Source organism: Neopelma chrysocephalum, unplaced genomic scaffold, assembly GCF_003984885.1.
Source record: "Neopelma chrysocephalum unplaced genomic scaffold, ASM398488v2 Primary Assembly neopelma1_357, whole genome shotgun sequence".
Lineage (NCBI taxonomy): Eukaryota > Metazoa > Chordata > Aves > Passeriformes > Pipridae > Neopelma > Neopelma chrysocephalum.
In genome coordinates, this window is record NW_020898021.1 from 66,257 (window position 1) to 82,867 (window position 16,611).

Below are 16,611 nucleotides of genomic sequence, written 5' to 3' on the forward strand. Positions count from 1 at the left end.
ATATTATATTATATTATATTATATTATATTATATTATATTATATTATTAGCTGTCACAGCTGAGTGCTGTAATTAAGCAAACAAGGGATGACAGGGAGGAGGAACTGCCAGCTGCCTGTGTGCCCTTTGGCTCAGTCTGATCTCTGATCCCCAGTCAGGCTCTCCCAAATGGGATTGTCCTGGCATCCAACTGCCCATGGCAGTGTCCCATTGTTACTCACATCAGAGCTGTCCTGGGCATTGACTGTGAGACCTGGCTCTTCTCCAGAGCCAGCTCCACAGCACCAGCTAGTCCTGGGCAGGTTGGAGTCAGGGCTTTGCATTTCTACTGTCAGGAAACAGCTGTGGGCACTGGGAGAGTCCTGGGGTCTTTCTCCTCTGGCCCACCATGAGGCTTTGATGTAGTCCAAGAGATACTAGGACGTGCTGAGCTCTCAGATCACCTCAAGTCACTGACAGGCACCTGCCTGTGAACAGTTCCCCTGGGGGTGAATGGATCCGGGGTTAGTGCTGATGCTGAGAAAGGGGGAGCAGATGGATCTGGGTTTAGTGCTAGTTCTGGAGATGGGGGAGCAGGTGGATCTGGGTTTAGTGCTAGTTCTGGAGATGGGGGAGCAGGTGGATCTGGGTTTAGTGCTAGTTCTGGAGATGAGAGGGTAACTGAGCGTGTGGGACCGAGGCAACCTTCTGCCTTCCTTCAACCCTTCTGCCTCTCTGCTGCAGGACTACATGCAGAATGTCCATGGGAAGGAGATCGATCTGCTGAGGACGACAGTGAAGGTCCCGGGCAAGCGTCTCCCCAGGGCCACGACGGCGGCGGCGCCCAGTGCCAGCCCCAAAGCCAACGGGCTGGCCAAGGAGAGGAGCAGCTCCCAGCTGGCAGGAAGCACAGGTAAGAGCTGGTGTGGGTGGCACAGGTAAGAGCTGGTGTGGCAGACACAGAGCTGGCAGCTGTCCCTCCCTTGATACGTCAGCAGCCCTTGCTTTTCTGAGCTGGGAACAAAACCCCTCCTGAAGTGTCTTGTTTTTGCCACCCTCGGGGAGTCCCTTCGGGGGATGTTGGCGTTTCTGTGCGAGTCCCAGGTAAGCTCCTGTTGGGTTTTTGTGCTGGTTGGTGTCCAGGACAGAAGAAAGTCAAAGGGCTTAACTGGTGGCGTGAAACCTTGAGGAGTTTCCTCAAGAGCATCAAGGCTGATGAGTTGCTGCACGTGGGGAAAGCTGCTGCTCCCTAAACCAAAGGAAATCCCAACCTGGGATGGCTCTTGATCAAGTTCTTCTCGGTTTCTGTCCTTTTTCATGAACCTCTTTTCCTCTTTGCTGTCCCCTGGAGAAATGGTGAGGGGCTAGTTTGGGATCATCACTGTGTTGCACACTGAATAGGGGCAGCTGCCCCAGAGTGTGATGAAGGGAGGCTGGGAGGGTCTCTGGCCTCTGCCACACTCCTCTCATAGAGCTCCAGCCATGCTCCTCCTCTCACAGAGCTCCTGCCACACTCCTCCTGCTGCTCCTGCCGTGGGAGATTCTCACTCTGTGGAAGCTGTTGAACTTGAGACTTTTCTACCTATGTTTCCCCCTTGGGGCTGGTGCCCTGGGCCAGGATGGGCAGTTTCCACCCACCTCCTTCCCAGCCAGCTGTTGGCACAGTCTGGTGCACAGGGTATGGGAACTGCACTCTTTGGGGTGACGAGGGGAGTGCTGGTGGTGCTGCTGATCACAGAAATCCTTCAGAATCTGGTGTTGCCACTGAGGGGGAACTTTGGTGCCACATCTCTGTCCTGTTCATTCCTGCCCTGCGCCCCAGCTGTGCCCATGTCCGGGGTGCTGTCAGCACGGACCTTCAGAGTGTCCTGGCACTGAGGACACGTGGGGTGGGTGCAGCTGGGCCGAGTGCTGGGAGCTGCTGGGATCCTTGGCATTGCACACACACGAGGGATGGGGCACAGTAACATCTCTGTGCTCACAGAGTGCCAAGGGAGGCATAATGAGCCTTTTTGAACCCAAACTGCTGTTCCTGTCGAGTCAGAACTCATCTGCAGACCAGATAAACCGTGTGTTCTGACTGGGGATGTGCAGCTCTGCCTGTTTCCTGCCACAGCTCTCCCCTGTACACTGTCACTTCACCACCAGCCCACACCCTCGGCGTGCCCCAGCAGGGGACAGTTCCTGCCTCTGGACAGGGACACTCCTTCACCAGCGTGTCCGGGGTGCCTTGGCTGAGTTCTCACTTAGCAGAGCTATCGGAACTGGGGGAGGGATTCAAACCACAGAAGAGCTTATGCTGCTGTCAAACCAACTGTTGATGTAACCCCGTTTCCTGCTCCCAGCAGCCCTGTCAGTGCTGTTGGGCTGGCAGGGGCAGGTTGGGATGTGCCTGGATTACTGATCACTGCTGCAGGAGCAGGCAGGGCACGAGGCCGTTCAGTCTGAGGGCAGTGCTGGAGCAGGCACAGGGCCTGGGGGCTGGAGCTAGAGCAGTTTACACGAGAGGAGATGCAGTTCCCTGGCAGTGCTGTGGTCTGCCCAGAGCAGGTGTGTCCACATGGAGATCAGCACTAGGACAGTGCTGTGACCAGATGTGAGTGTCCTGTCCTGGCCCAGTGTGTGTCTGCCATGTCACAAAGGTTTTTCTCCTGGTACATAATCAGTAAAGGGCTTTCTGAGGAATTTTTTCAACCTGCTCTAATGCCTCCAAGCCCAGCTGCAGCAGATGCAGTCACCAAGTGACACAAACCCTCGGATGTGACATGCTCATATCCCTGTGCAATGCCCAGGGCTGGATTTGGTGGATAATCTACCCAGCTCCAAATCAGCAGTGACCTTACAGTTTTGCCACCTTTGGAGCTGAGGATGGGGCTGTTACTTTGAAGCTGGGGATGGGATGGGTCCACTGGACATCTCTCATCTGACACGTGCTTTGGGCACTGGAGAGGAAGCACCTGAAAGTTTGCAGTTCTCTGCCAGTCACAAGTTAATCTTCTGAGGACATGAGCTTTGGAGACCTGAGGGATTTGCTGTCTTGCCCCAGGAGCCGCTGGGCAAACCCGGGTGGGCTGTGGTTAGAGGGCAGAACATGTGTTTGTGGTTCCTCTGTGACCTGAGCTCTGCCAAGGTAAGTGAGTGTGCTGGCTGATGTCCACCACACACACAGTCCTTACTTGGGGCAAGGAAAAACCAGGGACATAGAGGGGAGACAGAGAAAAAAATTTAAAGTCTTCCCCTGCCCTAATGTGGATGAAATACACAGATGCAGCACTCTGGTGAGGATTCAAAATAACGCCTGGTACAGACAGCTCTGAGCTAAATACAGTGGGAATGAGGAAGGAGCCTGTGTTTGTGAAACCTGCAGGGACTCTGAGCTCAGTCATGATTGTGCCCTGGTATTTAAACCATTAAAGAAGGCGACTTTACTGTGGTCAGGCTTGGATTTATTTTAGATGGGATGAGTTCCTACTGTCCAGAGGAAGCCATGGAGATGCTCCCAGGGCTGGAGCCCCTCTGCTCTGGAGCCAGGCTGGGAGAGCTGGGGGGGTTCTCCTGGAGAACAGAAGGCTCCAGGGAGAGCTGAGAGCCCCTTGCAGGGCCTGAAGGGGCTCCAGGAGAGCTGGAGAGGGACTGGGGACAAGGGATGGAGGGACAGAACAAGGGGGAGTGGCTTCCCAGTGCCAGAGGGCAGGGTTAGATGGGATATTGGGAAGGAATTCCTGGCTGTGAGGATGGTGAGGCCCTGGCACAGGTTGCCCAGAGAAGCTGTGGCTGCCCCATCCCTAGAAGTGTTCAGGGCTGGGATGTCCCTGCCCATGGCAGGAGGAACTGGAGTGTTGGGCTAAAGAGGGCAGGAAAGGGACAAGCAGATCTCCTGCCTGAGCTCTCAGGTGCTGTGGCCTGGTCACAGGTATTCACTGTGGGTGTGGCAGTGCTGGGTCAGGTGTCTCCTTCAGATCCCTGGTGCTCCTCTTCCCAATGGAATGTTGCTTCTCTTGCCCTCTTCCTCAGGGCTCCACAGGTACATCCTTGCCGTGTTCCAGCAGCTCACCCACCCTCGTGCTGCTCTTCATTGTGCTCAGCATGTGTCTCTGGCTCGAGGAATGAGGGCAGCTCATATCCAAGTGCAGAGGGGATGCAAAGTGACTTTAGTGGGGGAGAACAGATGGCAGCCCAGGGAAACTATGGCCAGTGTCAGTCAGCACGAGAGCCTGGCCTCAGCCCGGCTGTGCCCTGTGTTCCTGCTCCCCAGAGGTTTGTAGGGACCTGCTCCAAAGTGTCAGCAAAGGGGAGAGGGGCAGGAAGGTCCTGGGACCGTGGTCCATGACACCTGTGCAGGTACATACATGGCACTTAACGTGGCCATGCACGGAGCACACGAGCTGCTCCCTGGCACTGCAAACAGCTGAACGATGTCAGAGGATGCCGAGGAGGTGAACACTGGGAAACCTGCCTTGGAGTGGGAAGTGAAGTGAAGGAAGAGTCTGCAGCAGTGCCGACCGAGATGGTTGTGCCTGCAGGCAGCGACTGGAGGCAGTTCCTGATAGCAAACATGGGAGAGCCAGAGCACAGTGTGAGCAGAGCAGGCTAAAGGGAAAGGCTCTGCCCAGTTCTGGGGGCTCGTGAGGGACTGTCCAGCTCTCTGAGGACCGTGATCCTCCCATGGGATGTGCTGCTGAGTGGTGCAGGAGAGCAGAGGTGGCAGCAGCATCCCCGGTGCTGGGGAGGCCAAGCAGGGTGGGCTGGTTGGACTCAGTGCAAGGGTGTGAGCTCAAGCTCTGGAAGGTTTTAGGTGGGGAAGGAGCTGGAAGGGGCTGGTGCTGCTTGGTTCCCCTCACCCCAGGGGACAGTCCAGATGGTCTGATGTGTGTCGGGGCTGGTGGGGTGTGAGCCCTCCTCCTCTTCCTTCTCCTCCCGCAGCATCGCTCCTGCAGCCCCGGGAGAGCGTTTTCTGGAGCAGGTAGTGGTGGGAACCACTGCTTGGGGTGCAGGGCTTGGCTGATGCTTGTGTGTGCTCCGAGGTGACGAGGGTCTGTCTGTCCCAGGGCCAAATCCGGTGTGCTGGCACCGACTCTCAGCTCCACAGCACGGGCAGGGGAGTTCCTGGCATGGTGCCTGTCCCTGGCCCCGTGTGCCGCGTGCAGTGGTGGGAGGGAGCCTGCACTGGTCTGGGCCGCTCCCAAACATGGGGATGGCAGGGGATGGTGCTGGCTGTCCGGGCAGCTCGGGATCTTTGCTGGGTTGGTTTTCCAGGCAGCTCCGTTGTGGCTCCTGGAGCGGATGGCCGGGAGTGTCTGCACAGGGCGGGCAGGAGCAGAGCACGGTGCTGGTGCCGGTGCTGGGGGAGCACTGCAGTGACAGACCCCCCCTCTGCCAGGCCCGTGCCCCCCGATGCTCTGCCTCTGCAGAGTGAGGGATTGGCTCCCCCAGGCCGGGGTTGCTGAGCCTGCTGTGATCATGTCACGTCGGGCTCCGTCGATGTTAACATCTCATTATCTTTGTTACTGTAATTACATTATCCGCTGCTTTATGCAGAATTATTCTCCGAGGACTAATTGATGGATCCATGTTTAATTCATTAATCATTAGCATCAAATTCGACAATTACAGTGCACACTGATTGTGGAATTTCAAATGTAATGAGGGAAGAATTAACAAAGAAAAGGGAAAACCTGTTTCCCTGGCACACCACTGCTCGCCGTGGGGGACAATGACATTGAGGGAAGAAGAGCAGTGAGAGCAGGGTGGCGCAGGTCATGGCAGACAGGATGCTGGTGGATCAGCTCGTGCCTGGTTGTGCAACAGTTTCGTCGGGTCGGAGCAGGGAATTTGGGGACTGAGGAGGGAAAGCTCAGCTCGCACCTCTGGAACAAAGTTGCTTTTCCTGTCCCTGGGTGCTGGAGCAGCTGGTGTCACCCTGCCCTGGCACGTGTCTGGGGATGTCCCAAGTTACATGTGCTCCCTGCTTTGTAGGGAAAGCCGGATGGATTTTTCTGCCCCCTGGATTTGCCCATAGTGCTGTGGCTGTTCTGTTACCTGCGTGATGTGTGGCACCTGCTCCTAAATCCATGGCTGCTGCACATCATTTCGATATGTCCCACTTGGAGGGAGGATCCTGTGCCACTCCACCCTGGATTGTGGTCCCTGGGAGCTGGGCAGCAGAATGAAAGCCAGAGCAGGGCCCCAGTGCTGCCCCTCAGGACCAGGCTGGGGGCAGTGCCCCTGCACAGCTCGTTCAGTGAGGGATGTGGGGACACACCATCCCTCCCTCCAGCCGTGAATTCAGCTTTCTGTGGAGTCCAATGGGAAAAGTCCAACATTAGCCACTACTGTTCAGCCAAGGGCCAGGGCAGGGGGTGGAACTGGATGATCTTTAAGGTCCCTTTGACCCAAACCAGTCTGGGATTCTGTAACTCGGACATGGGGATGCTGAACAGAAAGGAAGGGGGTGAGGATCTGTCTGTTCTTCAGTGTGGGACCTCTACCCTTCCCAATAACACGTTAAAGGGTTGTTTGTAGTCTGAAGATGGAGCCAAGATGAGAGATTTACTAAAATTTATCTGTAATTAATATCTTGCATCATGAATCATGTATAAAATACTGCAAATTCATGTGTATATTATAAATATTATACATTCACCATTACATTCATATGGTAACCTCTTATGAATGTTTATCTGAGTGTCTGAAGGAGGAGGATGAATCCAAATGTGAGGCTGGAGCTGTTGGTTCAAGGGTTTGCATTGAAATTGTCAGGACTCCATGGGGAGAGGAGGAGTGTGGAGGGAGCCAGGCAGGATGACCCGAGGCAGGACAGGACCATCAATCTTTGGTGCCTGGTTCTGGTGCTGGACAGAAGCCTGGAGGGCCAAGATTCTGCTGGATCAGCTCGAGGTTTTATTTGCTGGGTTATGGTAGAGTTAGGATGAATGTCATATTTCCAAGCATTGTAACCTGGTTATTTCAAATGTTATGATTTCTTTCTAAGGAAGGAAAACTGAGGAGGCAAAGAGAAGATGAAGCCAAAAGTATCCCCTAACTCTGTGCCCCAAGTCTGGAGCCCAAGAATTGCTTTTTCTTTCTCATGAACTTGGCCTTTTTTTAGTTCTTTTCACCATCTTGTCGTTCAGAGCTCAGAGTCTGTCCCAGGCACTTGGAGCAGGAGGAACATGTTGTTAGGCATGGGTTGGTATAAGTGACTGGAATAGTGGTTTTGGGGATTTTTCAGCATTGTGTTGGTTGGATCCCATGCCCCCAAAGCAAACACTCTGCTCTGGGGCCCGTGAGGCCCCTTCAGTTGCTGACACTCATGAGCTGTGGCTGCCCCATCTCTGTAAGTGTCCAAGGCCAGGTTGGATGGGGCTTGGAGCATCCTGGTCTAGTGGAAGGTGTCTCTGCCCCATCACTGGGTGTATCCTGTGCCTAGAGGACATGTAGGACCTGCTCAGGTCTCTGCTCCTCTCTGCCCTTTAGGGGAGCCTTTGTGGCTCCATCGTGCTGCACTGTGCCCCCACACGGGGCACAACCCCCACGGCCCCACGGGAAGGACCTCGCTGCATCCCCATCCTGCCCCGTGGGTGTGGGAACATCGGCCGTGCTGGGCCCTGACTCTGCTCTCCCCCCACCTCGTCCCAACCAGCAACAGAGCCAGGCTGTGCCCTGGCTGCCACGGCTCAGACAAAGCTCCCACTCAGCTCCTGCCCCTGGAACTGGGAGCACCGGAGCCGTGTGGGCAGGGAGAGGCTCGTGGGAGGGATCAGAGCACAGAGGGAGCTGCCAGTGCTTCCTCCCTCCCCACCCCAGCTCTCCCTGCCCTTCCTGATGGGAAACCAGAGATTGATTTTCTCCGACCCAACAGTATAATCACTAACCCTAATTAGAGATAATTACTGGGACTTGATGCACTTACTCCTTGCCAGAACACTAAAGGAGCCGTGCAGTGCAGGGCTAAGCAGGGAGAAGGCCTCGGAGAAGGGGTGGAGGAGAGGAGCAGGGAGAGAGGAGCACAAGGCAACAGAGCCCTTCCCAGGGCCGGTGGAGGTGACAGAGGCAGCCAGGTGGGCACAGGTGGGCACGGGGCAGCCAGGTGGGCACAGGTGGGCATGGGGCAGCCAGGTGGGCACGGGGCAGCCAGGTGGGCACAGGTGGGCACAGGGCAGCCAGGTGGGCACAGGTGGGCACGGGGCAGCCAGCCAGGCCCTGCGGCTGCGGCTGTAGCTCTCAGCATCCTGCATTCCAGAACATCTGGCTCAGGGTGCCTTGCACAGGGCACCTGCAAAAGCAACGAGGGTGTAATTTGTGGCCAGCTGTGACAATCTCAGTGTAAATAACTTGCCCGGCAGTGCCAGGGAGGGCAGGGCCGGAGGGGTGACCGGTGTTCTCCAAGGTGGACTGAGGACTTTCTCCAGCAAACCGAGTTTTCTCCTCCATACAGCCCAGGCTTGTGCTGCAGGAGGGAGAGGAGCTGGGGAGCAACTTGCTGCAGGCCACAGACTCCTGTCCTTTGCTGTCTCACAGCCCCAGCTCATCCCTGAGGGCAGGCAGTGAATCCATCCAGACCTGCGTCTGCCATGGGCAGTGCCCGGGATCTGTGCTCTGCTGGACAGGGAGGTGCCCCAGAGGAAGGTGCAAAAACCCATCACTAGCAGGCAAAGGACAGAGCCCTCCTGTTCTCCAGACAGAGCAGGGCTTGCTCTGCCCCCTCGGAGTTGTGCACCCTGGGAGGTTGTGCTGCCGTGTGCCCGGCAGCCTTCGTGGGCAGAGCAGGCAGGAGTGGGTGAAGCATGATGTGAGTGAATGGCTTTGGAAACAGGAGTTATGTAGGAAAATACAATGCCAGCATCCTCGAACAGCCCTGTCCCATCTACACTTAGGAGCTGGGGGCAGGGGCTGTTCTCCATCGGTCCCTGCAGTGCTGGTCCTGGTCCACACTCCACAGCAAGCCCAGAAAGTTCTGGCTCTGCTTCCTTCCCTCCTGCAGTTCTGTCTCAGACCTGAATTCCTGCTCTGCCTGTACATGCAAATGGGGATCTGTGTCAGTGCTGCCAATCATGAGTGTCTATCTCCCTCCACCATTGCAGGGGTCTCCTGGGGGCTGTCCAGCTGCACAGGAGCTGTTCTGGGTGTTAGACAGTGTTACTGGTACATTTTCTGCAGCTTACTTTTCTAAGTTTCTACAAGGACTGTAAGTGACTCCTTTGGTCAGAGTAACAGACGAGGAGAGTGATCTGGGACATAGACCCTGCTTCCTTCTTCTGCTCCCACTGCTTATTCCCAGCACCTCAGTTTGGGTGCCTCAGAAACACTTCTGAGGTGTTGGAGTGTAAATAACATTGTGGTGAAAGTCACTGAAGGGCTTTGCCAAGTTGCAGTAGAGCTTCCTTGGACCTCCTGAAGCCTGGTTCCAAACAGCAGGGCAGCTCCATGGGGAATGCCACCATTACCCCATCTGAGCTGATGGGGGTAATGAGTCACCGAACCAAATTCGGTACTGGCTTAGGTAACAGTAACCTGAGTGTGTTGTGCTGGTGTTCAGGCAGAGTAAAATTCAATCAGAAATAGAGTATTAAACACACACATGCACAGACACATGCACACAAAAATGTATCTGAGACAATTTCACCAAGCTGGAAGCAATTACATGCCAGATCTTTAGGGAGAAGGAACTTAAACGGGGGGGGTTGGGGGGGGAAGTAAAGCGTAATTAGAAGTGTTTAAAGAGTATCTTACTGGGTACCAAAAGGTTAAAATGAAAAGGAAGGTTTCACTGCTTAAAAACGTGTCAGTCAGGGTTGAGAGGAGAGGTGAACTGTTCCCTCTGTGTCCTGGTGGAAGGGACAGGGACAGGCAGAGGGAGCTGCCTGCGTGGTGCTGCTGCGGCTCGTGCGACTGTGTCTGTGTGCGTGTAAAAAGTGATAAAATTAACAGCAACATGATAAAGTAATAGATAAGTGCTGAGCAGGAGCTGGAAGCTGCACCAGGCAGAGGCTGGTGGCACCGATGTGGCCCAGCACAGCCAGCTGGAGCCACGGCAAGGCTCCCACTGCCATTCAGCCCCGTGCCAGCGCTCCCGGCCCAACATCCGCCCTGAGTGATTAATTGTGAGCAGCCCTCGAAGTGACCCTCCTGGCTTTGTGGGAAGCATTCCAGGTCCTGGCGTTCCCAGACTCGCTGTGGCTGTGGCCACACAAAGGGTTGTGTCAGTTTGTTCTGGGCTCACGGCTCTGCACCGCGCTCCGTGCCCGCCGGATCGGGGGAGGAAGTTAAATGCATTTGGTAAAGGATGGTGATGAGGAACTGAGGAACAAAGTCACCAGGGAGGTGAGAGCACCAGCACAGCACAGCTGCTGGGGAGAGCCCCCCAGCACCTCCTCCCCGGGGACAGGGGTGTCCAGCTGATGGAGACACCAACACTGCCTGCCCCAGGGAGAGCTGCCCAGTTTGGGGACGTTTGCCCAAGTCTGTCAGAACAGGCTGAACAGGAACCAGCAGAGTTACAAACAGTGAAAAGGGTTTTTTCAAGTTTATTAAGAACTAACAAATCCTAACCCCAGCATTCCTTCATTACTGTATGGGAATAGTAGAATGGCTAATAAGGAAAAAAAGTGAAGTGCTCAGTGAACACTTGTGTTGGTGTCTGGGAAAGGCAAGATGATGTATCTCAGCACAGAATGATGAATTCTTCATATTCCAACTGTAATTAGGCAGCGAATTAAACAGCAGGTAGGAGATGTGGACATGTTGGAATCAGCAAGGCTGAATTATTTAAATCAGGAATTCTAGAAGGTGTTGTCAAGGTCTGATGTGTGGATGGTGACAGTCAGTTTGGGACTGGAGAGGACTTCCAGAGGGCTCAGGTTCATGGATTTCTGTGTTCACAGTATGAGAAGGAAAATGATGGACTGGAAAGGGCTGTAAAAACCAGGAACTGCTCCCAGAACACCTTGTAGAGAAAGATTTGAGGAGCTCAATTTGTTTAGTTTATCGGAGAAAAGGTTAAGAGATAATTTCAACACCATCTGTAAGTACCTGTATAGGAACAGAAATTTGAAGAGAGCTCTTTATCAGATAAAAGGTACCAGGATCCAGTGATGGTGACAGGAGGAAGACAACTCAGACCAGAAATAAGGCCCAGATTTCAGCAGAAAAGGCAGTTAACCACTGGAACCACTTACCCAGAGTGGCAGTGATCTCTCTGGCACTGGCAATATTCGAGTTGGGATCAGATTTTCTGACAGATCCATCCTTATTCAGGAAGGACTGACTTGCAGGCAGACCTGTGGTGTGACTTAGTGCTGAGCAGCCAAGCTCAGGCAGTCCAAGGGCTCCTTTGGCTGCTCCTGGCTCCCAATCCAGGCATGTCATCACTCTCCCAGTGGATCCCTCTTCCCTACATAGCTCCAACCTCCTTTCCTTGGCCATGGAGCTGCTCGGTGGGTGGACATGGGGTGCCTCAGCTGGTTTCAGGGCTCTGTGTGGGGGCTTGGTGCGGGCAGAGCTCGTGCTGGAGAGGATGGAGGGGCTGTGGCTGCCTCTGGTTTCCAGGCTGGTGATGTGCTCTGGGTGCAGGACTCTGGGGGGCAGCGTCACTGTTCCCAGCTTTCTCAGGTTTGCTGGGTCTTGTAGCTCTGTACGTGGGGTCATCTGCCATCTGAACCAGAGGTGAGTTGGTGTGTGGGCTGGAGAAGCCCTGGCTTATCTCGTGTGCTCCAGAGCTTTGGCTGGGAGACGGGAGGTGTCATGGCCAGCCCAGGCTCTCAGTCCTCCCAGAGGCATCGGCACCACACAGGGCTGTTTGTCCTGGCAGTTTGTACCCACCACGGGCCAGCTTTGGTGGGAGCTGGGGTGTCACATAGTCACTGAGCACATGCAGATGTCCAAACCCCTGCTCTCCAAAGGCAGCACTGAGAGAGGAGGGAGATTCTTTGTGTCAGAGCAGCTGTGAGGCCCAGTGCATGGCAATGGCTCCCGCTGTGCGCAAGCTGCCAGATCCTGATGGCCCTGCTGTGGAGCTGGGCTGGGAAACCTCAGTCACCCACGGTTTGGATCAGTGATTCCACACAGACACTCGCTGTTGGCAGAGCTGGGAAGGACACCTGTCCATCTGTCACCCCGGAACGTGCCCTGCCATGCCTGGGCACTGTGTGGGTGCTTGGCTTGGTGGTCAGCCCTGAGCAAAACGTGGAGGTTGGTGTCTTTCAAATTGCACGTCTCCATCCCAGTGCTCCTGGGAGCCACCCCACGTGTTTTGGCCTTGTTACCAGTGGGAATTGTTCCTGAGGGAGGACCTGCCGATGTCCCGGTAACAGCATGCAATGCTTCCTTCAGAAATCCAGCCTCACAGAGACTCCTGGCTCCAGAGCAGCTCTGGGGCACGGATGGCTCTGGGAACAGCAGCCACAGGGGCTCCCAGGACAGCTGTGTTTGTGCCATGTCAGCTGCCAGCCCATTGGCAGGGAGGGGTGAGTTATGTCCTCCCCAGCAGGGATCTTACAGACAGGCAGCTCTACCAGGCTCCTTGGCTCTCACCTCCCCTCAGGAACCGGTTGGTTTCTGGGAGTGGAGGAGTTTCCCACCAGCTGGAGGTGGGTTCCCATCCAGCTCCATGTACTGGGGTCCCAATGGCTTTTGGGGAGGCTTTGAGACATGCTTGGCTGCGGGCACCAGCAGAGCAGTACACTGAGGTGACGTGCAGTAATCCTGGTTCTTATTTGAAATAAATGGTAATCAGTTGGCAACAAATGCCCTAAAATTTTGGTTAAGGGGCAGCGGTGACTGATGACTCCTTGGGACACAGTTTGGCAGAGGGTCAATGGCATTAACCTGCACTGTGCTACTGTACTAGCCCCTGCAGTACCAGAGAAAACAGGGTTTGCTCCATGGCAGGGTGTCCTCACCCCGTCCTGGAGCACCTCCATCACCATCTCAGGCCACATGCTGACAGTCCTTCTGCACCGTGGCACAGCAGCAGTGTCCTTCTGCCTGTGCTGGAGCAGGGCCTGGCAGTCCAGAGGAAAGACCTGTCCTGTCCTTGGCCATAAACCCGGGGGGATCCCCAAACTGCTTTCAGCTGGTGCCTCTTTAAAATTCAGCATAGCCCATTCCCCACACCGAAGCTGGGTTCCCCTGTGCTGCAAGGGCCGGGAAGCAGCACCAGCATAATGTCACCAGGAAATTTCACCAGACCCTTTGCATTATTTTGCCAAATTTCTCTTGAAAATATTAAAGAGACCCTAAAAAGATCTTTAAGTGACTCTGCAAATGATCTCCTTCCCAGCTGACAGTGCCCCTTTGGCTAACACACCTTTACCCTGTTCCCTGGGCAGCCTCACCTTAACAAGAATTCCCAGTTTGCTCTGATCCAGGTGTTTCACCAAAGGGTCCAGGCTGCCACATGTCATGCCTGGGAAGAGGCCATTCTGGTTTCAGGTCTTTTTCCATCCACTGCCACATCCATCAGTTGGGCTGTGCTGAAAAGACATCATGGAGCCTTGGGTCACACTGATGTGGCCACGTGAGTCTCTTGGGGGGGTGAGGGAACAGTGACTGGGGAGGGACTTGGGGGGCTGTCAGCAGGTCGGGGTTTCGGCCCCTGGAGGTGTTGGCTCAGGGACAGATAGTGTTTACATGTAGCTGTCTATTCACCTGTCACTTGGCTTGCCCAATTTACAAGGGACATATCCAGCGGCTACCAGGGTGTTGCTTCCAAAGGGACACAATTCCTGAGAGCTCTGGCCTTGCTGGGACCACCCAGGAGCTCCCTGGAACACGCTGGAGCTGAGCGGGGCAAGGTCCACGAGCTGAGTGAGTGGATGGGCTGTGGGGGGGTTCCCCCACAGCTGGGTGACTCCAGGCAGTGAGAATGAGGTGCCAGGAGCTTGGAGGGGCTGGAGAGGCTGATGGAGGCTGTTCCTTCTTTCAAAATGGAACTTTGGGTGTTCATGGCAGCCTGCACTGCTCCTCAGAGGAGTGTTGGATGGGCATATCCTGGCAGACTGGGGCTCCCAGCATGGCTGAGTGGGGGTGCAGAGTGAAGATCTGGGCTCCCTGGAGCCCTGCAGGACTTTCCCCTCTGAGGAAGCAGCTTCTCCCAGCCCCTCTGTTCTCCTCTCTTCACCTTCCTTTCCTCTGTAGGTGTGGCTGTGGACACGGGCTGTATGTGGGGGGCTTGGGGCTGGCAGGCACTGCCTGAGTGCTGGACAACCTGTTCTCATCCCATCCCATCCCATGCAGTCCTGTCCCAGGCCCCAGCTCATCCCGGTCTGGGGAGAGCAGCATTGTCCCTGCTCCAGTGGCAGCAGGCTCCCTCCCACGAGGAGGCGAGAGGAGATGGATGCAGCAGTCAGTAGCAGAGCGCCAGCTAATTACCCTTCCGAGTGTGTCTTGTAAATTAAGGGCTAATTAGAGGCAAAGTCAGTGTCATGGTTTTACACGTGTTTCTGTGGTGCTGAACAAGGGGAGGGAGGGGGAAGCGTGCAGCAGCCGGGCTGGAGGCAGCGAGACAGGGGCACTGCAGGGTCCTGGCAGCTCGGGGTGCAGGGTGCTGAGGCCCTGGCAGCTTGGGGTGAGGGTCCTGGCAGCTCAGGGTGCAGGGTCCTGGCAGCTCAAGGTGCAGGGGCACCGTGTCCCTGGCAGGCAGGATCTGCAGCCAAGGCTCGTGGGTGATCCCTGCACAACAAAGCAGGGAAAGGGGATTTTTGGTACAGGGTTGGTGCAGGGAAGAGGAGGGTGGGAGGCACCTGCCATGCTGGCGATGAATGAGGGGTGGCAATGATGATGATGATGATGGTGGGTGGCAGACATGCCTGGTGCAGGGCTGGTGGGCACATCACCCCTCTGTTCTCTGGAGGGGAGATTTGGGCTCTTGAGCTGTCCTGTCGGGCAGCCCCGGCTGTGCCCAGGTACCAGCAGCATCTGAACAGCATCCCTTGGGTTTTCATGGAAACAGCAGGAACAGAAATGTACATTTATGTACAAACTCTGGGGCTCCACGTGGGATTTTATGGGTCTCTGCTCTTCGTGAAGAGTGGTCCAGCACAGAGAAAGGTTGCCCAGGGAGGTTGTGCCATCTGCCTCGTCAGAGATGCTCCAAACCTGTCAGACAGTCTAGGGCTGCTGACTGGGGGGGTCTTCCTTGAGCTGGAGCTGGACGGGATGATGCCAGACCTTCCTTCCACCTCGGCCGTGCTGAGATCCACAGGAGCCAAGTGGGGCTGGTTTCACACAGATGAACTGCCCTGGCTGTAGCAGCTTTTGCTGGGAACCCACTCCTGCAGGTGTCCACTTGTTCTGTGGAAGGTTCCCACTGCCACAGCAGTCCCATTGAACCCGGGGCTCAGTTCCTCGTGGTGGCTGGTAGCCCAGGTGTGCCGTGGCCGTGGAGGGGTCGGTGTGCCAGGGCTGGAGCTGTGGTGTGCTGTGCACGGAGCCATTCCACAGCCCTGCCCTGGCCATGGCAGGTGGGCTGCAGTGGGAATCCCAGCTCAGCCTCTGCGCCTCCGGGCATGGAAGGAGGAGACTGCAGCTTCAGAGTAGGAAAGGTGCCCCTTTGCTCCACCCTGAGCTCCCAGAGCACATCCTCTGCAGGGGCTGGAGCCGAATGCCCTGAGGGGAGCACAGGAAGGGGCTGGCAGTGAGGAGGTGCAGTGGGGTCCCTCGGGGCAGTGTTCTCCTCCATGGCAGATTGCCTGCAGACTGAACAGGATGATGTGTGCTCCCTGTCAGAACTGCCCTGTTTGCTGTTCTCGAAATTTTGGGTGTTCTTGTAATCCAGAAACACTTGACCCGTTTTGAAGCACTGAGCGATCTTGTCCTCTGTGACAGCCTCTGGTCCTAAAAACACCCCTCTCTCAGGGGTTTGGGTTCCTGGGCACAGTCACAGGGGTTTCCAGCGAGTGGGAAGAAGCATTTCCACCTGCTGTTCCCATCTTACAGATGTCTGTTCCCCTGCTTGTCCCTTTGACACCCTCTGTTTGATTGCCCACTCTCTCCCAGTGCCTCCTGCACGGCTGGATTTTACTGCCAGGGACACCCAGGGAGTGAAGCTGAGGGATGAGGGTGGGCATGGTGGCCATGGAGTGGGTTTGGGTTTGCCGAGGTGCTGGAGGCAGTAGTGAAAATCGTGAGCAGACCATGAACTCCAACTGTGGGAAAGCTGTGTGCCGGGATCCCCAGCTGTGCATCCTGGGGTGCTGCACTGAAACCCACCAACTGGGGTTCCTCTGGGAAGTGGGGTGCACTGGGCTCTTCTCTCAGCACCCTTGGGGTGATGCACCAGCACCCCTTGGGAGAGGAGAGACAGAGAGAGCCTGTCCTTATGCAGGGCCACTGGACGAATGTGGCATCAGGTGTAGGGCACTGTGCCTTGTCCCCCGTGCTGCAGGGCAGCAGTGGGGCTGTGCTCAGCTCGTGTCTCTCTTGCAGGTGCTCCCCACTCGACCAGCAGCACGTCCTTGCACTCCGAGCGCTCCATCAGCGGCATCAACCTGGTGGGCTTCAGCTCCAAGCCGGACGGGATGCACCAGCGCTCCTACTCCGTGTCCAGCGCAGACCAGTGGAACGAGGCTGTGGCCATCCCCGGCAGCTGCCCCAACCCCTGTGAGTAGCCTTCCTGGCCCCTCTCCCCTTACC

At 55.8% G+C, this 16,611-nt stretch overlaps 1 protein-coding gene across 1 annotated transcript in view; it reads left to right on the forward strand.

Moving 5' to 3' along the window:
- The window catches only part of LOC113978694 (arf-GAP with GTPase, ANK repeat and PH domain-containing protein 3-like), a 73,926-nt gene that overhangs the window by 38,869 nt on the left and 18,446 nt on the right, over positions 1-16,611 (forward strand). Inside the window, exons 11-12 of the mRNA XM_027705828.1 lie at positions 724-892; positions 16,405-16,578. Of these exons, the coding sequence (XP_027561629.1) occupies positions 724-892; positions 16,405-16,578 (343 nt within the window). The remainder of the gene's footprint in view (positions 1-723; positions 893-16,404; positions 16,579-16,611) is intronic.